At 33.5% G+C, this 23,867-nt stretch overlaps 1 protein-coding gene and 1 pseudogene across 1 annotated transcript in view; one reads left to right on the top strand and one right to left on the bottom strand.

Moving 5' to 3' along the window:
- The window catches only part of RIMS2 (regulating synaptic membrane exocytosis 2), a 353,913-nt gene that overhangs the window by 197,994 nt on the left and 132,052 nt on the right, over positions 1 to 23,867 (top strand). Inside the window, 3 exon segments of the mRNA XM_070392355.1 lie at positions 7,982 to 8,161; positions 9,047 to 9,156; positions 9,971 to 10,003. Of these exon segments, the coding sequence (XP_070248456.1) occupies positions 7,982 to 8,161; positions 9,047 to 9,156; positions 9,971 to 10,003 (323 nt within the window).
- Positions 961 to 5,541, bottom strand: LOC138993427 (ragulator complex protein LAMTOR5 pseudogene; annotated as a pseudogene).

Below are 23,867 nucleotides of genomic sequence, written 5' to 3'. Positions count from 1 at the left end.
TCATTGACAGTTAACTGTCACAAAACGGAAACCATCCCCACACGCCATGATATTTTGAATTTAATTTAAAAAAGCAATTTGCTTGCGTCTGTAGACACTTATGGCATACAAAGGGTTAAGAGAAAACACACACACACACACACACATTTTTGCTGCCAAAGAAGTTTACAGGCTTTAGAATTAAGAAAGCTCAATTCAACTTCAAGCTCAGAAAACATCCAGTTGTGTAACTTTGTCCAAGTTTCTGTGAGCCATAGTTGGCTTATTTTTACAATGAAATATTGGTTTACATGACTTCTGAGACTCTGTCTGACCCTGATATTTTGTTTCTATAATTCTTTATAACATGTATGTTCGAATACTGTACGTTGTATATTTTGTACATTGTGATTTATAGTTATCATCCATTCCTTTCCCTCTTACTAAATGTCAGCCTTTTCCTACTATAACTCATTCTATATGCTATGGCTGAATTCTTCTTCATAATTAATTACTTAAAATTTACTTTTGTTCAGAAGCTTTTGGTCACTCTAATAGAAAATTAAATAGATTTAATTTTCATTTAATTAAATGAAATGTTTAAACTTACTAACTGGGCATTTCAGATCTCCATAAAATGACTCCAAGCTAATTTTCAAACTAACATATTGCCATATTCTATTTTCTGCCATTCCTAGCATTTCCATTTGACATTTTTTTCTTCCAATCAGATTTATACTGAGGTCAAAAAATTCAACATACAAAGTGATCTAGGTCTGCTGCCTCAGAACATAACGTTTCTTACTAATATTTTGATAAGCTACTTTTTGACACGGTGGACTTATCTAAAATTAATGAAAAAGTGCTCAACGCATATTAAATGATTGGCCTAAACTGCTCCAACTTTAACAGCTCTTTTAGATAATGAGCGTAGGTAGCATCAAATCCCTATGTGAAGCTGGTGAGAACTGATAGGAGACCTCAAGAGGCCATTTTGTGCCCTGCTACCACGATGTCTTTGCGTTTCTGGATGATAATGTTTTCATTATCTCATTCTAGACACACCACAGGCATATCAGTGGGGTCAGAGGTTAGCTTAGGTGCCTGCTGGGCTCTAACAGATATCAACCCAGGATCCCACTGCAGCCCAGACTGAGTCCTTGTGAATCTGCACAGGACACAGAACTCCAATAGTGGGTGGATCTTCATCGCGTCCTCCAAGTGCTGCTCTTCAGTTTTCTCCCGCCCACCCACTGCCCACGCTGCAAGGACCTTGCAGCACCTTGTCTTCACCACAGGCCTCCTATTTGACTCTCTTATGGTTTCATGTCTCTGCTGAAATTTCTGCAGCTGTGTGTGTGTGTGTGTGTGTGTGTGTGTGTGTGATCCATCTTTCCTCTATATCTTTAACATCAATCATGCTTATTTTAAATCCCTATCTGTTATTACAACATGTGTCATCTCTGAGCCTGACTCTGTTGATTGCTTTGCCTCTTGACAGTGTGACTTAATTTTCTTGATTTCTGGTGATTCTAGTAATTTTTTGTTGACTGTTAGGTATCATGTAATCAATAGTGACTAACGCAGATAGTATTTATGCCTGAAAATGTGTGTGTGTGTGTGTGTGTGTGTGTGTGTGTGTATTATATGACCCTCAGGTAGCTACCTTTGTATACTATGTGTGTGATTTGGTCTGATATTATGAAGTGACAGCTACGGGCAGCAGGCAGTACTGTATGAGGAATTTGCACTATACCCATTCCACTATCAATATAAAGCTAGCAAAGCAAATAGAAGGCTAAAGAATTGTTCAAAGTTGATCAGTGAGCCCTAACTGGTTTGGCTTAGTGGATAGAGCGTCAGCCTATGGACTCAAGGGTCCCAGGTTCGATTCCGGTCAAGGGCATGTACTTTGGTTGCGGGCACATCCCCAGTAGGGATTGTGCAGGAGGCAGCTGATCGATGTTTCTAACTCTCTATCCCTCTCTCTTCCTCTCTGTAAAAAAAAAAACCAATAAAATATATTTTTAAAAAAGTTGATCAGTGAAACTGTTGAACATAACACTCAGATATTCTAATGTGAGGACCATGCCTCATCACATTTATTCTTATAAAGAAAAACAATGCATAATTCAGTCCTTTGATCTACATCTTTAAAATGTTTGGTATTTTATGGAATTTTTAAGGATCTAGGAAGGGAAAACAGGGCCAAATCCTTGGTAGAATATCTTGAATTTCTTACAATTGACAAATGTTATTAAACTTTACCATCCATTGAAAATGGAAACTTTAGTAAAATAAAAATCTTATAGATAGAAGTTGGTAATTATATTTTCTCTCAGGATTTTGAAAATATATATTTTAAAGATGTATTAATTTGCTGCATTTTAATTGTTGCTAAGTAAATAATCCTGCTTATTCATGGTTTTGTTTCTGGTGGGGTATTGTTTTGTTTTTTTTTTTTAAGTAAAAATTAACAAATGTTATAAATACTTAATAAGATACTCAAAATATTCTCAAGGTATTTATATCTTATATGTTTCTCTGTGTGCATATAAATAATACATTATTGTATTTGATCCTATTATTCTTGAGGAAATTAGGATATTTAACCTTTTCTTTTTTTTTTTTAACCTTTTCTTCTTGCTGTTTCCAGTATACTTTTCTAGACATGAGACAATTCTCTTTTTTATGATAATTCATGCTTATGGGTAATAGTAATACGTTTTTCTAAATTAAAGCTGTCTTTCTCTCTCTCATCATATGTTTTATTGACATTTTCCCATTTTAGATTGTTATTAATGTGGCTGACTCCAGACATTGCTGTTATTTTTAATAAGCTTAATTACTTTTAACAAAATACATAATTTATGTTTAACTGTACAGAAATGCCCTATGGAGAAATGCTGTCATTCCCAAGGATAAATTAATCTATCTTCCACCAAAATAATAAAATGTTCCTATTTGTACACAGTTCTTATTTACCATGATTTCCATGGTGAGTGTTTTGTGTCTTGCAATTTCTTTAACTTTGAAAGCAATGCTAAACTAATATAAACTAGAGTTTTTTAAAAAAGTTAAACTTTTACCTCTTACATTATGATGAACATGAAAATTATATAGTTGAGCCATAGGATTACTTTAAATTATTTGTTACATTATACCTATATATGTTACATTAATTACCCTAAAATGTTTCATTTAAAATTTTTTTTCCATTTAAAAATTTTATTATGTATTTATTTCTTATACTATGCAGCTCATGTTCTGAAAATGTCTAGACATTTAAGCTATTTTATCAAAGCTATAATGCTTCTGTTGTGTGAATCAGTTTACTGTATTACACAGTGTGGGTATAGGGAGGCATGTCTTACACCAAGCCTGAGATTATACTCCTTGCCCCCAGAGAGACATAATTTTTTAAATATTTCAGCTTTGGAAAGAAATAATTTCTTTTCTTTTTTAAATATATTTTATTGATTTTTTAAAGAGAGGAAGAGAGAGGGATAGAGAGTTAGAAACATCGATGAGAGAGAAACATCCATCAGCTGCCTCCTGCACTCCCCCCACTGGGGATGTGCCCGCAACCAAGGTACATGCCCTTGACCGGAATCGAACCTGGGACCCTTGAGTCCGCAGGCTGACGCTCTATCCACTGAGCCAAACCAGTTCTGGCAGAAATAATTTCTTTATAAAAATAAAAACTAATTCCTAAACAGCTTTACTTTTTAAAAACATATATATTTTTATTGATTTCAGAGAGGAAGGGAGAGGGATAGAGAGATAGAAACATCAATGATGAGAGAGAATCATTGATTGGCTGCCTCCTGCCCGCCCCCTACTTGCGGGGGGGGGGGGGGGGATTGAGCCCGCAACCCAGGCATGTGTCCTTGGCTGGAATCGAACCTGGGACCCTTTAGTCCACAGGCCGACGCTCTATCCACTGAGCCAATCCAGCTAGGGCAAACAGCTTTACTTTTTTACAAGGTTTATTTTTTAAGAAATCCTGTTAGGTTTACTAGGGCATCTTTACAATACAAACATGAAATAAGACTGATTTAAGCATAGACTGCAGGGTCTGAGTTATATTTTAGGACAGTTTTCACTGACATATCTGAGTTATTACTTTGAAACTTTGCATTGTGCTGGTTGTTTTAAATTTTTGAGTAGTATTCGTATTCTATCATATCGAGAGAGATACTCTGCATTGAGCTCATGTTGATTTGGAGTTGTATCATTGTGATGGTTGATATTAGTGGTTATGGAAAGAATGTTCTGTGGCCTATTTTTTTCTGCTAGACTGCATAAATTCCTTGTACTTGATTTAAAATAGGATAAATAAGTAGCAAAACTGGTGAAATAAGCAGGAAGCTGTGGCAGATGCCTGGAATTGTTTTTTAAAAAAATCTTTTAAGAGCAACTATACTGAGAGGAAAAATGACTGAAAAGGGCAGTTTCACTGGATGATTATAAAATTATTTTATCTTTAGAAATCCTCATCTCAATAGCATCGTGTGCTAGTATATGCTTTCAAAGCTGGGTGTAACAATTACTGGCTCTTGTTACAATACTGTCAGTCAGTGTGAGCTAGCTCTGTGTGCAGAGGGCTATTAAACTGTGTCCTCTCCAAACGCTTGCATTTTGGAATAGCAGCCGCTACATAGGGCAGAGCAGCAGTCTATCCAGGTAAATGACATGCATAAAAAGTGAACTACTTAAAACATATATTAGAAAATATAACCAATTTATTTAAAGGATAGAACCATGACATATATTAAATCACTTTCTGAAAGACAACAAAATATTTACCTAAGAAAGATTTAAATTTTTATGTGAGTAGGTTCTAAACCTTTGGCAATCTTGTAAAACCTATGGCCACCTTTTTTGAATAATGTTTTAAAATGCATAAAGTAAGCCCTAGCCGGTTTGGCTCAGTGGATAGAGCATCAGCCTGTGGACTGAAAGGTCCCAGTTCGATTCTGGTCAAGGGCACATGCCCAGGTTGGAGGCTCCATCCCTAGTAGGGGACGTGCAAGAAAGAGAGTCAGTCAATGATTCTCTCTCATCATTGATGTTTCGGTCTCTCTCTCCCTCTCCCTTCCTCTGTAAAATCAATAAAAATAAAAATATATAAAATGCATAAAGTAAAATAAAGTACACAAGTAGGGTTGCAAAGGAAATTACTTACATTGAAATACAGACCCCAAGTTAAGAAACCCAAATAGGCACCAAAATGTTTTATGCATTGTAAATGGTTTTCCATTATTTCCCACATCTCAGTTGCTACTCTGTATTCAGAATTAATTATTTATGTTATCTTAAAATGAAAATTGACTAAGTGTAGGTTGTCAAGCTTTAAATTTCAATCACCTAAAAAACCTACTATGAGACTTAGGCTTGGCTGCTTTCGATGCTCTCAGCAATTACTTAGTTCTTATCTAGTAAGACCTATCATGGGAGCAGAAGTTACCTTGACCTTCTGTTGTGTAATCAAAATTTAAAATATGGCAACTTTCCATTCCACTTACTGTGGTGGAGCATTTCAGGAATCTCTGCCTCCATCTGTGGTTCTTTTCATGTTTTACTTTTTAACAGATTTTCCATTTCACACAATGGAAATCATATAATTTATATTATTTATGAAATGAAGAGACAATGTAAGTAAAACTTAAAACTGATTATAGTCTTCAAACAACTTTTTCACTAAAAAGATATATTTTTAAGGGATATTTCCTAAGGAGTGACCCATTTGCTTTATAAATAGCAGAACCATTTAAAGGACAAAGAACATAGCAACACGATTCAAATGATTCCCTGGATTTCACTCACAATGATATATTCCAGTTATTGAAAATATAGTGTCAAAGAAGTGAAGGTGTGTATATCTTAACATTTCACTTTTCACTTGGAAAAATTGCTTGATAGAATCAGAATAAATCAAATTTTGTATGAATAAATTAAATAGCCTGAATTTCTGTTTGGGTAGTCATAGATATTCCACTAAGTTTTGTTACTATATGTTTTATAATGAGATAGTTCAATTATTAACTTAGGAAATGTGAAAATAATATAAATATTGATACTGTCTAAAAATAGGTTTTTAAGGAATTTAAGAATGTATATCCCTTTGATTCTGGTTATCTATTGTGATAAATATGTTCATAGGTATGTACACCAATAATCTAACAAATTATTGAGCATATTTATTTCTAAAAGAAGTGTTTTCTCTAAAATAGTTATTTTTTTAAGAATAAACATAGAATTATGAGTTTTTAAACTACCAAGTTGCCTTTTTCCCTCTTTTTGACAAGTAATTGAATATTGTATATGTATTTAATCTCAGCTTTTTGGCATTTTCTGGATACACATATAAAAATATGTAGGAAATAAATCATATTATGGTACATGGACTTCAAAATATTTAAAAACTATTTGACTTATATATTACCCTTGAATAAAAGTGTCAGATAATGATAAGATACATTGTAGAATAAACCCAGTATTCACTTCCTACAATGATATTTAATCTATTGATCTGAAATTGTATGTCATATAATTAATTACATATGGGAAATTGTGTTCTTTCTTATTTAATTTTAAATTGTTTGCATTTCTTTACAAAAAATAAGACTGAGAGAATTTATAGGTAAAGTGGACATCCTTGATACATTGGTCATGAGGGAGACTAATTCTTGCTTTTCCATCTACACTAATAAAAGAGAAAGATGCAAATTGACTGTACCTTTGTGCTGCCCACCAGCCAATCAGGAGTGAGTATGCAAATTAACCCAACAAAGATGGTGGGTTAATTTGCGTACGCAGGTGCCCAGTGGTCAGGGGACAGGACACTTGTGTCGTCGCCCATGGCAATGACGCAGGCGTTTTGCACTGCCCCAGCCTCTCAGGGCCTCTGAGCAGCGTGGGAAGGTGGCTCCGGGCCAGAGCGAAGGCGGTGCCAGCAGCCAGGGGAAGGAACGCCCATTCTTGCACGAATCTTCATGCATCGGGCCTCTAGTTTATAATATATAAGCATTTCCATTTCTGTGGTTACAACTAGATGGGGAGGTAATAGTTTGATTTGCAGTGTATTTTAGATTAGGTATTATTTAGAGTTCTAGAGTCAAAGTTAGTATTTTTAGGGTTGGCTCACTGAAAATGGGGTTTGCATTAGAAAACATTCATTGGCTACATGTTAGATATAAAAGCATTATGATAGACTCCAGGGCTAAAAAAAGAAATCAACAATGGTAGATACCTCTTAGCAAGGACCAGGACTTGATGTTGATTTATTTGTGGTCAAAGTGATCACATTGTTTCAGAACCATTATTATTTCAATCAGTTCATACCCATTCTGAATTGTATTGGTTGGCATCACTGAATTGCACTGAGATAGATGTCAGAGATTGACTGATTCACCAGTTTTCTATCCAGTGGTTTTTCTTGTAGACCATGGTTAAATATGGCTACAGATTGCAAAGTAGCTCTGTTTTCTTAGAACATCTGGATCCTTCTATGTGAATGTTCAGGTGTATCAGTACACTATGATTGTGTTGAAAATCTTTTCATATCTTATTTGGTGTAATAAACAGCCTTAGGGGTTTACTGAGAATAGTGCTTATATGGTTTTCCCCGACTCTTTTGAAAATGTTAGAAAAATTTATTGAATTCTTTTAAAGTAGAATACTTTACATATTTCACATATTCCAAAAGGAATTCACTTCGCAAAGCAGGCAGTTTTGTTTGTCTTTGAACATAACTGACCAACTCCTATTTATCTTCACTGGTACTTGCTATTTAAGGCAGATTTGGGTTCCTTCGGAAATCTTAAAAATTTAGTGAGAATTTGCTCAGAATATGTTGGGGAAGAGAATTTTTTTTCTTACATACGCAGTGATTTTAAACAATTACTTTTTTTTTTTTCAAAATCCATTTGATGCATCGTAACCAAATAGCAGAAAGGCACTAAAGATCGACTGAGCTGCTTTTTGACTAACGTTTCAGGGATTGTGAAGCAGCAGATAGACAGCCCTATCACAGATCCAGATCAACAGAACAGCGGCCCGTCCTAGAGCGGACCACCGCCCGCTCCAGATCCACTGAGCGTCCCGACACAAACCTCATGAGGTCGATGCCTTCATTAATGACCGGAAGATCTGCCCCTCCTTCACCTGCCTTATCGAGGTGAAAGATCAATCCATCAGACTAACTTCCCCTTTGCCCTACCAGCACACCATTTTATTTTCCCAGCCGCTAACTGGTCTCTTCTATCATCCTTGGCTGATCACTAGTAGCAATCAATACTAACCTTTTCAGTGTAAGCACACTATTTATATTCAGCGGATATAATAGTGTGTGGCTACCATTGTAAAACGTTGAACTGTCCTGACTGCATTTGTTTTGTGATTTCTCATTTATCAGTAGTCCTGGGTAAATCCCCACATGACGCGCCTCATGACTACCATGTCCTCCTACACAATGAGAAATTGTTTGTCTTCATTAGACATCACTGTTGGAATAGTCACCATAGTGACAAAACTAGATTTTTTAGTTTCTTTCTATCAATACTAATATCATGTATTACCCATTACCTTCTTTAGCTGAATGTTGAGTTGTGCAGGGTTTTATTTGTAGTTTCATCAGATATTTTCTAATGAAGTGTTATCTATTATAAGCCTGAGTAAAAAGCTCTTTGGATCAAGGGAGAGAGGTTAGAGCGAAGAGTTTGAAATCTGGTAGAAAGAAATGTAAGACATTACCTTTTATTATTCTGAGCTGCAGAATTCTCCTCTTACTTTTGTATGAATTTACATGAATAATCCCATGGCTTTTACTGTAGGATTCTCCGTGCATGTATCTGTGTATGTACGCATATAACACAAAAGTTTAAACATCTTTGGCTGTTTAGATAATCATTCCAATATCCATATTGTGTCTTACTTTCCTAACCTTTTAATCAGCAGCTAAACCTCTTTTAAAATTGCATTTATACAGCTATCATGTGAAGCAAATGTATTAAAAGTATTTAACTCATTATATTGAAAGTGAATATTAATGTGTATTTCGTAGGTCTCATCCTCGTACTGGGTCTGTCCAAACAAGCCCATCAAGCACTCCAGTGGCAGGACGAAGGGGTCGGCAACTTCCACAACTTCCACCAAAGGGAACCCTGGAGAGAAGTAAGTTTTATTTCTAATTGTGTCATATAGGAAATGAACATGGAAGCTAAGGTGAATCAAGATTTTTTTTTGTTCTACCTTCCTTAGTTTTCTTCTTTGGTTAATTGAACGCCTTAGCTGCATTTGCTAGTAATTACATATTATATATTTTCCATTTAAAATGTGTACTATTTGCAGATAAAATAACCTACTATTACTGCTCTGGCACATTTTACAAATTTGAATTAATGCACTTTAAGAAGTAAATGTAATGCTCTTGTTTAACAAGCAGTTAGATGATATATCTTTGCTACAGCTAAGTTTATGTAATTGTTGATAGTTACATAAAGTTTATTAGTAACTAGCCAAATCAATTTTCACATACTGCAAAGGACTGGTTAGCTGATGCACAACAATGGTGATCCTTCTCAAAACTGGAGTACCAGAAAAAGGTAATCATGAATATGCAAAGAAAGATGCATGTTGTACTGATATTTTTAATACGTATTTTTTAATACTTTCAAATTTTTGCCTAAGAAGCATTATTTGCTCACACACAGGTAAACATACCTCCCCCCCCCCAAATCTATAAATTCTTGGTTAAAGGACCTCTAAAAGCATGGGAAGATAGAATATAATAATTTTTATTGTTATTTTTTAAATGGTCCCCTTATATGGTAACTGGATGCGCTGTACCAAAAAAAAAAAAAAATTAAGTCACCATTTTACTTTTCTTTAATTGATGATACATTCTGTACCTTTGGAAATTTCTGTTGTTTTTAACCCCTGTGCTTTGGTTCCCTTCTTTGTTTTGTTTTTATTTTGTTTTTCCTAGACAATGGAGTCAAGGAGATAGAACCTTGTGAAGGTCTGTACATAAAGGAGGGTTTGTTTTGTGCTGACAGCCTTTTTGGGGGGCTTTGTAAGCAAAAAATAAACCCAACTGCAATTGATGTCCTTCCGTTGTATAGACCTCTAGGCGAAATTATTTTGTTATGTGATTTCTGGTAAAGTATTTGGCGTTTTACGTAGAAATGATGATCAGGAGTTAAATTTTTTGATCCAGTCAAGGAAGACTGCAAAGAGTTTAACTTCTTTTAAATGGCAAGATAAAATTTCCTCTTCTTAAAAAATTTAATTTGTCTTTTAAGCAGAATTCTGTTTTGTGCAAGACTTCAACCAAAGGTATCAATTGCAGCCTGTGTTTATGTCATTGAGGATGTACACCTAGTCTAGTTGTAGTTCTCATCCGCATTTCATTCTGTATTGATGGTGATCTTTAATTATTAAGTTTGGCTTTCTAGAAGAGGACTTTGTTGAATTAGATAATGTTTGTGGTTTGCACTTCTCCCATCATTTTTCATGTTGTAGCAAGACTGCTTACAGTATAGCCAAGTTAAATATCTGCAGGTTTATTGTCACAGTACATTATGACTCAAGAGAATATACTGAGTCATGATATATGACGTGTCATGCATTTACTAGGACAATAAAACATTTCTCTGCTAATTAGACAATTCTGAAAATGACTTTGTAACTTGAAAGAATTAATGGTTTTATTTACCGAATAATCTCCAGCACATAGAATAATGCCTGGCACATTGTAGTCCCTCAGTCAATATTTGTTGAATGAATGCATGAAATGTTTATGTAAAAACTGAACAACTACTTCAAATAGTGTATAACGCACCACTACAATAATCTTGTTATTCTCTACATACTTATATTCAGATTCAGATTCCATGACCTACTTGTAACGAATTCTCAACTGCATTGCCTTTGGGCAGCAATTCTTTTATTGCCCTATGTGACTTGTTCTTGTTATAGTTGGATGACTTATCAGCTTTCATTTTGTGGTTATTTGTGTTTACTTTGTGCCATAATTTTTAACAACTCACTGCTTTTGTGACTAAATGGTCTGTTATGCAGCCTGGTAAAAGATTTCAGCAGCATTTCTATACTTCTCAATTATTTGCATAAGAATGGGGCATATCGTTTTAAAAGCACTTTCCATAAGGAAAGTTCTATAATATGTATAGAATTTTTGTCATTCCAACATAGAATTTTGATGCTATTTGATGACATATGAAGCCAGAAACATAGTTCATGTGACATTTTTTTTGTAAATTTAATATATTTTATAGCAATCAAATATTAAAATATGAATAGCTACATTCTTTTTAATAATAAATACAGTATACCAGAAAACTCACATGGAGCTGATACTGCAAATCAGGATTGAGGAAGTTTAAAAAAAATTTTTTTAATTTATTTATTGATTTTAGAGAGAAAAGAAGAAAAGGGAAGAAAGGAAGGAAAGAGGGAGGGGAGGTGGGAAGGAAGAAAGGAAGGAAGGAAATAAACAGGGAAGAGTGCTTTGCTGTTCCACTTCCATGCGTTCATTGGTTGATTCTTATATGTGCCCTGACTCGGGATCGAACCCAACACCCTTGGCGTACTGGAATGATGCCCTAACCAACTGAGCTACCTGGTCAGGGCGAGGAAATTTCTAATGGGCTTCTCAGCAAACATTCTACTTATTATCTGTTTTCTGCCCTATATCATTTTTTAAAACCACAGTTTTCCTTTAATGTCCCTGATTGTGGCTTTCCCAGTTTTATAAATAAGAGAGGAGAGCCAAAACCTCCCTTATTCTTTCCAGTTTCAAATAAACGGGTTTTTGTTTGGTTTATTTTGCTTAAAAGTATGAATGGTTTTAACAGTGTTTTTATAAATGTTGATATAAAGACCAGTAGATACATGATTGTGTGATTTTCTTTAGCTTTAAAGAAGATATATATCTCTTTAGATCTTAAACTCCTAACTGAAGTAAAAGGGACATAACTGAAAATAGAGTATCAACTGATAGTCTAAATCAAATTATGTTTTGATTCTCTCTAAAAAGTTATAAGAAGTTATCATTTAATTGCATCCTTTTGGAATAAAAGTAATGACATTTTTATTTTCTAATCCTGTTCAGCACCTAAAGAATTAGCAAGTCTTAATTTAATTATTTTTTATTTTGGTTGTTATATTTCAGTCTATTAATGAAATTAATTTAAAACCATATATATATATATATATGTTATATATATGCATATATATATTTATCTTGATGGTAGTATAGCATTAATCATCCCTTTGTCTGAGAACCAGGAAAAATAGAAACAATTTAATGAAAGTACAGTGTAATAAACAACTGTAAGGCATTATTAATATATTTTTACTTTCCCGTACCTTTGATATAGTGGCATTTTGTAAAAATAAAAGAGTTTATAATCTCATATTTTTTCTCTAGAAGAAAAGTTATATAATTTTATTTTTATAAGAATGCTTCATGTCAATAGACAAATTTTTACACAGTTATCACCATTGCTAATATTTTCGGGGCCACAATTTCTCTTTTACAAATCAAAGTGATTATAAAAGGAGATTGATCATTTATTACAGGTATACTTATTTGCTTACATAACATGTCAGAAACTTGTTTAAAATAATCTTAGTCTTTTAATAATCACTAATATGAATAATTTGAAATGTTTTGTTTCACTTAAGAGTAACAAATATATATATATGGTCTTTTTTTTTTTTTTTTTTTTACTTTTACAAAAGCAGAAGTTAATGAAGAAACTGGGCAAGTGGAAGAGCAGGGGGGAGAGGAGCAGGGAGTCGAGGACAAGGCAGGTCTGTCTGTGTGTCTAAACTAAATACCTGGGTGTTTTAGAAGTCTGACTTTGCATTTCCAAATTCATAAGTGTACAAGAAAGATCAGATTGTTTCCCAGTACTAATTTTAAAGTAAATTACCTAATTTTAAATGGAGAGATATTATATAAGCTATCTAGGTAATTTAACTAAATACTTAATTCACCCATTTGAACATTATCCTAATGTTTCATCAAACTAAAATTATAGGCAGTGCTTCTGACCATGATTTGCACTTATCTTTTACCCCAGCTTTACATTCAGTTCATTTATTTATTCAAAAATGTCAATTGAGTACCTACTGAAATGCTACATTTTACCTTGTGTTACCCTGAGCAGAGGTACATTGAAGTCTTCACCTCCTCTTTGAAGAATTTTGATTTTGTGGAGGCAAATTACAAGTGAATGCAGGGTAGAATATAAACTCCAAATTTTAATTATTAAAACTTTTAGAGACTATCATCATTTTATCCATAGAATTTTCCCCTAAAATAAGCAAAATTAACTGTAGGTACCTTTTCTTCATCTCAGCTCAATATGACTTTACTATTTATTGACCATTATAATTTCTTCCCTAAGAGTCCTCCTTCTCCATGGTTATGGAGAGAACTTCATTTTGTTTTTTTAAGTACCTATTACACTTACATATCATAATTTTGCCACTTTCTTTGTCAGAATTTTTCTGAAATGATAAAACTTAAAATATCATATAATCGGTAAATATTTCATATACTTATCCAATATTTACTATTTTAATTTGAAACTCAGAGTTGAATTCTCATCTTACCTAAGCTGTTGTTTAAAAGAAACTTTTTTCTAATTTCTTTGAACAATGCAGAATATCTTTAGATCTAATTTTATCATTTTTAACTCATCATCATTTTTTATTCATGAATAGTAGAGGGTATTTTATGTTCTTTTTATTCTGTCCTTTAACACTGTGTAAGCAGTGCCATTATGTAAGTTGTGCATGCGACGTATTTCATGGATACATTTTTTAATGGTGTGTGTAGTTTAAGACAGAAGACTTCGTAAGCTGCAGTTGCTAATTAATCGTAACTATTTTTAATGTCGTACAGATGAGAAAAATCAGCAGAGTACCTCTGATAATGAAAGCAAAGGCAAGTTTAGATGCATGGTTATGGAAATGCATAACTATCTCTGTAACGAATTTCTAGTATACCGACTACTAGAAAGTCACACCTCTTTCATTTTCCTGAAATGCTATAGGAATAACATTTTTATGAATACTGTAAAAATGACCTTTATTTTAATTTAGCTGTGCAGTTAATGTTTTCGTATTGCTCCTTCCTATATATCATAAACTACTAGTTCATAGGAATAGTGAAAGGCTTTCTCACTTCTCATCACTTAGCTGCCATAGTAGTCATTTTATTTTATTTTTTTAGGATATTGTTAGTTTGGGGACTTTCGCAGTAGTTAATATCACTTCTACTTGTTTTAACTTCACTAAGATAAAGAAGCCCATTTGTTGAACTAGTTTTTTGCCTATATTTTCAAAATTAAGTTAGCAAATTACACCAATTCCTAAATTAGCATAAAACCATAGCTATAATCTTGCTAACTTTATAACATGACTCATTATTCCTCATTTTATTTGTATTTTTATTACTTTTCTTATAGGATAGGAAGGACATGCTTTACTCTTGTGCTCATCAGTGAGGTGTCCTGCTTAGTGCATGGATTTGCTTCCTAGTGTGTGATGTCATCTTTTGTGGTGTGCTTGACTTTTATTTGGGTTGTTAATAACATTAATAATTAATCACTATTGTCTGTTTTCAATGTTATAAAGACAATGAGGGAGAAACTCCAAGCCCACCTAATGATGGGGGAAAAGGCAAGTGTAATATGAAGTGAATTGTGCCTTTCTACATATTAAACATTCAGTGTTGACGTGATGTGCATGAGTGAATATGCTCTTCTAAATTAAAAAAGCATAAATAACACTATTAGTGCCAACTTAAGTTATCCAGTATTTAATGTCTGCTATTTTACAATATATTTCTGAATATGAAATTTGTTTTAAAATACTTACCTTACTATTGGATTACAGTAAAATTCAATTCTATTGAAAGATATGGCATTAAAATCAGAAGTTTTGCTTTGATGGTAATGTTAAGGAATAAGATTCTAAGGAAAATAGTAATAATGTTATATATTTAGAAAAACAGAACATAGATTTTTTAAAATTCAGAAATTGTTTTAAAATTAAATGAATTTAAAAATATTTCAAAGCAGAATTTTAAAATAGATAAGGAAAAGAACTTTACGTGATGTCATCTTTTGTGGTGTGCTTGATTTCTGTTTGGGTCATTCATGACATTAATATTAATCACTCTTGTCTGTTTTCAATGTTACAAAGACAATGAGGGAGAAACACCAAGTCCACCTAATAATGGGAAAAAAGGCAAGTGTCACAAATATTTATAACATTTGTAGATACTTCACAGTTCTATACACACGAATTAATATATTGTATAGGCGAGTAGAAAAGATGATTGATTTTAATACTTAGACTTAGTTTTCCTATAACTATTGATGACTTAATTCTGTAACTACCCCAACCAAGTTTTCTCAAAAACAGTAGGAATGTGTATGTTTTGTAGTGATTGATAATAAAATATAACTACACACATTGATTTAGAATGTTAGCATTTAAAATATTTACTTAAAAAATCATCATCTAAAATTTATATTATAACAGTTTACCCTTGTTATTTGGCCAGATCAAGAAATGAATAGTTTTATCCTTTAGTAATGTAGTTGAAATGTCCTTCAGTCTTGAATATATTTTTTCTTCCCCATTTTCATCTTTTATAAAAAATGTCTATAATGTTACATGTGAAATCTAATTAGCACTAAAATACAATCAGTTTTCTTATTGTGGAATGTTAATTATTCATTAACACTTCATGTATAAAATTCTTAAAACTGCTATGATATAAAAAGGCAAGAATAATATAACAAAAGAAGTAAAATCAAATCAAGCATTATAAAATATGAATATTCTCTTTAAAACAAAAAATTAAATGAGCTCTCAAATTGTCACTTTCATCTATTTCTTGACCTCTATGATTTTCACTTTCCATCTGTGAAAGGATATGTTTGGATATACTTAAATATATGGCAGTGATCTGAAAGAGTAAAGATATATTCTTAAATGTTCAATTATTAGGGTATAACGAACTTTAAGAACATTTAATGCCATTTTATATTTTAAGTGCATTCAAATGTATCAGTCTATTCTCTGCTTCAAATGAAGTCATTGCCCTGGCCCATTTGGCTCAGTGGACAGAGCATCGGCCTGCAGACTGAAGGGTCCTGGGTTAGATCCTGGTCCAGAGCCCATACCTCAGCTGCAGGTTTGATCCCCGGCCTGGCATGGGGGAGGCAGCCAATCAATGTGTCTCTCTTACATCGATGTTTCTCTCTCTCTGTCTCTCCCCTTCCCTTCCACTCTCTCTAAAAATCAATGGAAAAATATCCTCGGGTGAAGATTAACAAGAAAAAAACAAAAAAACTGAAAACACTAAGTTAATGAATTTAGCTGATGCGGTACTCTCAGCAGGGCTTTTTTTTCTTTCTTTTTTTTTTTTTTTACATCTAGTTGTCCCTGAATCTATTAAATCTTTGACCTCTAGACTATTCTGCTATCTTATTGCTTCCTTTGATCTTGCAAGTAAAGGTTCTACTGACAGTGATTATTGGGACCTCAGTGACACAGTCATTATTAATTTATTTTTTATGATTTATATAAAAATTCTCTCCACTGCAAAACATCATGATTGTTCATGTAGACCAATCCTACTTGTGACATAGTTGGACCTAGAAAGGAGGTAATGAATAAAAATTTGAAAGATGAGAACTCTATATTTATATATGCTTTCATTTTTATTTAGTATAACCTTTTGATTATCTACCGATAATTAAGGTATCTAATATATCCTCTTGCTGCTTTCTTTTGGAAGAGATAAATTTACTGTTTATTTTAAACCTCACCGAGAGTTCCTGAGTAAGACTTCAGAGGTTAAAGGGATGTTACTATGTTCCCACTTCTACTGTATATTCAGAGTAAAAAGTAACTGTAAATTGCAGCTATAATCATGTCCAAGCATTGGGTAAAGAGGTGGACTGAACACCATCCTCTTCTGATTTAAAATGCAGAGAGAGAGAGAGAGAGAGAGAGAGAGAAGCAAAACCAAGTAAAGAAAGTCCTTGAAGCAGGAGAGAATTATCAGTAATGTGAAGTGATCACTAGTAGGAAGTCACCGTGGTAACCTGCACTAAGAGCAGTTTTGGTGGAGCCAGAGGAGGTAAAAGAGATTAGAGGGATTTAAAAGAAGTGGGGAGAGCCTGGCCAGTAGCTCAGGTGGTCAGAGCGTCGTCTCAATGGTGGACTTAACACCATCCTCTCAGTACAATCCCCGATCCCCGGTCAGGACACATACAAGAATCAATCAATAAATGCATGAATAAGTGGAACAAGTTAATCAATGTTTCTCTCCCTCTCTCCCTAAAATGAATAAATACATAAAAATTTATATTAAAAAAATTGGTGGAGAGAAATGGAGACAGTGCAAGTTTGGCTGTAAAAGGAAGAAAAATAAAAAATTAGAGTTGAGGGGAGCGGTCAGGAGAACTGAATATGTGAAGGAAACTGTTCAGTCTTTGTCTTCTAAATTGAGATGTCAGTTCACTATGGAGCCATCCAGCCCTGAGCCGTCTGCCTGTAGTTTACCAGGACACCGTGTTCTGTGGTCTAACTCCTAGATTTAGAGTCAAGACTTTTAGCTTTGGAAGGACCCTTATAAATCTTTTAATAAAACGGCTTTCCTTTACTGATAAAGAGCAGACTTCTAGAGCCTAACTTCCTCTTACCCACATAGTAGCAGGTCTCTAGTCCTGACACCCAATCTCAGGACTTGTTAATGTTAAACATGCATTAAACATTAAACATGCATGTCTTTTCATATAAATGGCATTCCCCTTGCATGGGTTCCAACCATTTATTTTTAGCTGTTAGCTAATGGTTTAGTTCAGTTCGGCCATTATCTGCTGATTTCAATGTATTGTACTAGGTTGCAATTGAGGATGCAATGATGAATCAGATATATTCCCTGCTTTGGGGGAGTAATAATATAATGACAATAGCTGGTAAAACATATAGCATGTCACTTACCTAAAGTGTCTTAAGACTGTGATATATATTCAGAGCCAACATTATAAAAAAACAGGTAAGTTTCCAGGAGGGTCTGGGTAGATTTTCAGCCCCAAATATTTATCCCACTATTTGTTATTTGACTTTATATTCTGCTAGTCTCTGGTGGCTTAATTATTTTAATAATATAAAGCTTTAAGTTTTCCAGACACTGAAATGTGAATATTTCTGAGGGGACTGACCAGAGCTGTTAGCACATACACCTTTTCATGGGAGGCAAGTTAGAGGCTGTGAGTAGAGAAAGTTGGATGTGGGGGGAGGGATCTTAAAATGTGGTAGAACATTGGGTACCGTGGAGGGATGGTAGTGGCAGACTCTGCCTTGAACTAACCCCAGGTTCACTCTAAATAACATGGCTTGCTGTGCAGATATGCTATAAGTTTACTTTTTAAAAAAATGTTGGTATATTTAAATTGCTTAGAACAATACTTGTCACATAAGTACTATGCGTTAGCTGTCATTACTATTATTTCTTAGTGATGTCTTGCTATAACTTTGAAAACTTTAGATTTACAGTCAGATTAAGCCTGATTGTGATCATCACTCTGAACCACTTATTCAATACATGTTGTTTAGTAGTGTCTAGGAAATTAGTACTCTGGGTCAAGTAACTTGCATAAACAATTCCAAGGGGGAATTGAATTGAATTGAATGGCAATATAAGATACTGCATAATGTTCTAATACAGCTAATTGTACATGTTTCAATATGTGTATGAAAATCAATATGAAACCATTTAGAATAATTTTCTCTCAGTCAGAGAACTGTTTACATCAGTAGGACTTTTCCAGTTTCATAGTATCTAGAGAATGACATTGAAGTCAATACTTGGGTCATGAGCTCAATTCTACTGCGAAGTTTATGGCCTCTGGCAAGGCTTTCATTCTGTGGACCTCAGTTCCTTCTTCTGTAAGTAAAATATCCCCTAAAGACTTTAACACAACTAAGTGTTTTTGGATATGTGGCTAAGAATGTCAAAAGTCTCCAATAGTTTTGTTTCCAACCTATGGTTTATGTTGTTGTTGTTTGGTTGGTTGCTTGCTTTTAGAAACTTAACAGATACAACTTCCTAATTTGCTGTTAGTGGGTGAACACTGTTGGGATTATAGACTAAACCCTACCAAGTTGCCTATTAAAAAGTCATGTGCCTAAAGATGCATAATGAGACTAAAGGGAAATATTTTGTCCTTTTCAGCCTTAATGTACAGTTGCCAACATATTTCAAAAATAGATAACCTTGTAAATAAGAAAGAAAGGAAGAGAGGAAGGAAGGGTGAAAAAGGGGGGAAAACTGGTTTATAAAGGAACCAAAAGTAATAATTTTGACGGTCTTAGTAGTGATGCTTGCTTCTGTAGGCATTCTAGGAGTTGGATACCATTTAGGGTGGTAGGATTTGCAGATCCTTATTTTACTTTTCTTCTCCTGCTCGTTTTATTTCTTCTCTACTACTGAAATCTAAATAGACCAATTGATTTGGGAAAGAACCCCCTTCCTCATTTCTTCCTGCAAAGGTTAGCCATTGTTCAAGCCATTTCATTGTCGACTTCCCAAATACAATTCTAAAGCCATATTCTGTTTGTTGTTGAAAATAACAACAGAAAAGTGAGATGGTGCTAGAGAAATCACAGGTTTAAAACCTTGACACAAGGTCTGCCTTTACAATATACCAACCGCCTGACTCTAGGCCCTTATTCCAAGTTAGTTCATCTGAGAGGAGGCAATCTTAGCATATTTCTTCCATTTTCATATGCTACTTTGAGAATCAAATGAGGTAATGCCTGTGAAATTGTTTATAAACTAGGATGGCTATTCAGCTCTTATCCTTATTAATCAGCGCTGCCTTCTTACTTGTACATACCACCTAATAGAAGGTCCTTTCTGTTTTATAGGATCAAATATGAGGTTGTATGTGAAAACACATTGAAACATATAGTGTTATATAAATATAGTTTTGCTAATATAGGAATTTGTACTATTTAAATCATAGTATTGGCTACATGGTGTAATGAAGACTAGCCAGGTATATAGTTATTTTGTAGAAATGTGGGCTTTTAAAATATCACTTAAGAATATCACGTCAAAGTTAAGTCATAATGAGTAAAATTGTTCTTCAAATTATCTAATATGTATTAAATCAGTCTTCAAGCTTTCCATCTACAGATTTAATTCACAACTGAATATTTACTACTGCATTTGTAAAGTAATAAAAGTATTAGTAAAAGAATGTATCCTTTAGAATAAATTTCTTTCTGTACTTGAATGGATTCATTGTTTGCATCTGAGGCATTTGATATATATTTATTCAAGGTAGTCATACCAATTAAATTGCATTATATATCTCTGATTTTTCCATTTTATCCTCAGGTAGTAAATACACACTGTCATGAGCTAGCGCTTTGTACTTAAGTTTTAATTATTAGATCTTTATTATCTAACATTAAGAAGACTTTTAGTTTTAAAATTACCACAATAGTCTGTTCATAAAAAAACACATGATCAGTGATGTTTTTGCTATTTTGTTTAATGTAACTAAAGCAACTTTCAAACAATTTGAACATTTTTTCTGATGTAAAACTAGGCATCTTTTAATTACTTTAAATGTTTTATTTTCATTCTCTGACCCATAAATTCAAAGAGGGCTACATATGGGTAGCTCTTGACATTGTTTTTTAGGGTGATAAATGAATTAATGATTCACTAGTCAGTTCTGTTCTTTTTATGACTTTAATTCTGTTTTAAAATAAACACTTAGGTTCTGATATAGGGTTTAATAATAGCCATATTTAGGACTTATGGAAAATCTTCTGAATTCTAAATGTCTTAATTTCATCATCTCTGGTAGAGTTCCTCTTCCACAAAATCTGACTAATCAGTTTGGAATCATAAGAATCAAGAGCAACTGCAATTTCAGCACAGAAATAACCTTAGAAATTTTAAGACCAAGTTTCTCACTTCAAATATACCAGATTAGTGGCCAGAGATTTTATGAAACTTGCTTAAGATTATAAACTTCATTAAAGGCAGAAATGTTCCTAAAATTCACCATTTCTGGCTCAGGCTAGTAACATATATTACCTCTCCTATTAATCATTGATAGCCTTGATCCTGGTCTTCTTTCTTTGTTGTAATAGCTAATATCTATACATTTTGGCTATGGGGCTTTTTTCCCCACTGGCATATACTTTCAACAAATACTTGTTAATTTCACTCTGTCAACATAAGACAAATGACTCAAAGAAAGTCTTTGAAAATTAAAAATGTTATGCCGTAAGAAATGTTTCCTCACACTTCAGAAGATGCTTTCTGCCAATTTACAGATCGGCTGACTCATTTCAAAACAAGCCATTTCTGCTTCTACATACTCAATCTTATTTCAACAAGTAGCATGCCTTCTATTTCTGGAACTTCACAAACTATCCAATGATGGAAGGAGAAACAACTTTTCAAAATAACAAACATGTAGAAGTTTAGAAAATTTCACTTTGAACAACTCTGTAGTGCTTATAAAATCTTTCATATTGTTTTTTGGTAGGAAACTAAAAGTGCAGATCATTCAGATTTAACAATACTTTATTGTTGATGAGCTTATTATTTTCCCTAAAATGGGAAAATTAGTCTTGTTATTTTTGTGTTACTACAGATTAACTTTGATTAAGGAACATATGAGTCCTTTGTTCTTATAACTAAAGGAGGCTGTACTAAAGTCTTGGAATTCATCAGAAAATTTGTATATTCTTTAAAGGTTTTAAGATTTCTCTTCCATTAGCCATTGATTGATATATAGCATCTTTATCCAGATTGGTTACTATTTGATAACCCTATATTACATCTTTATCAGTTATTTACTAATTAGAAAATTAGGCTGGCAGCTATATATCCAGGTGTAACTTTATAAAATTCTCCCAAAGCAAGAGGTTTGTTTTCTTTTGGCAGCTGATTGATGTTGGACCGGTATAAAGTATCTAATTATTAATAGCATTTAATAAAATGTCTATTAATAAAATCTAGGAGTGGGTAATTCTTATACAGTACTTAACTGCAGTCAATTCTAGCAGTATAAGTAATCAAAAACAGCATTGTGTCTACAGTAACTTATATTTGATGTTGCAATATAGCATATTTTTCTATTTTTTGACTGATTTCATCTTCCTAGTTATATTTTTTAGCTTAATATTATAAAATGTTAGGATTCCACTATTTATGGCCAGAGATTAAAGTGTATGTAGATAGTAACTGTCTACATGACTTACAGTGTAGATTTAGAAACGTGAACAAAAGTACAGGCCAGTATATACTTAAGTGGTCCCGAATGCTGCTACGAGAGGAAAGTTAAGGGCGACCAATGACCCTTTTGATACGTGACCTGCAATGATCTGTACTCCCCACACTGCCATGTCATTAATCTCACCTTCTCCCACTTCCCCCTTTTCCACCCTGCGTTAGCCCTGGAGGCCTCCCGTTCACGTCCAGGATGCTTTTCTAGAACTTTTCCGACATGCTCCCACCTGAGGATATTTGCAAGTGCTATTCTTCTCCCCAAGTCAACATACAACTCCCTTACTTCCTTAAGTTCTTTATCAAAATGTGCCTTCTTAGTGAGGGTTTCCATGACTACCCTCTTCAAACTTTCATCAGACCCTAAGCATTTTGTTACTTCTTACCTACTTCACATTTGTCTTCTTAGTACTTATCAATATCTAAGCCATAAAGTATCATACTTGTTTTTCTTGTTTATAATCTGTTTCTCCATTAGAATATAGACTTTATGAGAGCATGGATTTTTGTCTCTTTTGTTTGGTCTTGTATCCCCAGTGCCTTAGATATGCCTGGATTGTTATAGGTGCTGAGTATATATTGTTGAATGAATGAATATTAGGCCACACTACAAATAATTCTAAATAATCTTAAATATGCCAGGTAGCTCATAATCGATGATACTAAACTATTACTAATTTGTTTGAAACCATATCCCATAGCACATTTTTCTATCATTTCATGAAAGTACTAAATATGGTAGTAAAATAGCCATTTTATCTTATCCTATATTAAAATCTAATTTCTCTTGATATGTACGAAATTTGTGCATTTTAATTTCATATGCACATTTCATTTCATCACAGAAAACAGTGTTTAGCAAAATATTCATTTCTAAAATTAATATTATCAATATCAACTAAGAAAAAACGTATTTGTCAAACCAGTTTAATCATCATTCTCTTCATACCTTCAGCTCATTCATTTTATTGGAAGTGAGTTTTAGCGCTTTGGATTTTTTTAAATCTATTATAAAAAATTCAAATGTCACACTTGTATATTTAAGACATTAACTACACATTACTGAAAATTTATGGGAGAATAGAGGGGGTAAATCATTTTTTTAAATCCCTGAAGTATTTTTAGGTTCTCATTATGAACATTACCTAATGTTTCTGACAAGCTCTGATTATTCTTTTTTATTCATAGTAGAAGTTACATGGGAAGACCAACAGGAAAAGGTGAATGGTACAGTAAATGATGACATACCATTGCCGCAAAAGAAACAGCAAACAGAGCCAGGTTTGTCAGGATGTGGAAAACTGCTGAAAGCATGAGAGGATAAGCATTGCATTTCATGCTTCGTAATCCGTGTGTGCTTGTTCCTCATTTCTCTCATTTTGGTGTGAACTTGATAGTCTGTAGAGCCTATTTATATTAGAGTGGTGGACACTTTAAGATTTATTTAGAAAGTTAAAAAGAACGACTATTTTATTAAGATTATTCCTTAGGAAAAAAGTGACAAATGTAAGCA

The sequence above is a fragment of the Myotis yumanensis genome, unplaced genomic scaffold (assembly GCF_028538775.1).
Source record: "Myotis yumanensis isolate MYYU_CA2020_CCGP unplaced genomic scaffold, mMyoYum1.0.hap1 SCAF_15, whole genome shotgun sequence".
Taxonomy (NCBI): Eukaryota; Metazoa; Chordata; class Mammalia; order Chiroptera; family Vespertilionidae; genus Myotis; species Myotis yumanensis.
The sequence above is the reverse complement of the archived record's forward strand: the minus strand, read 5'-3'. Positions and strand labels throughout refer to the sequence as shown.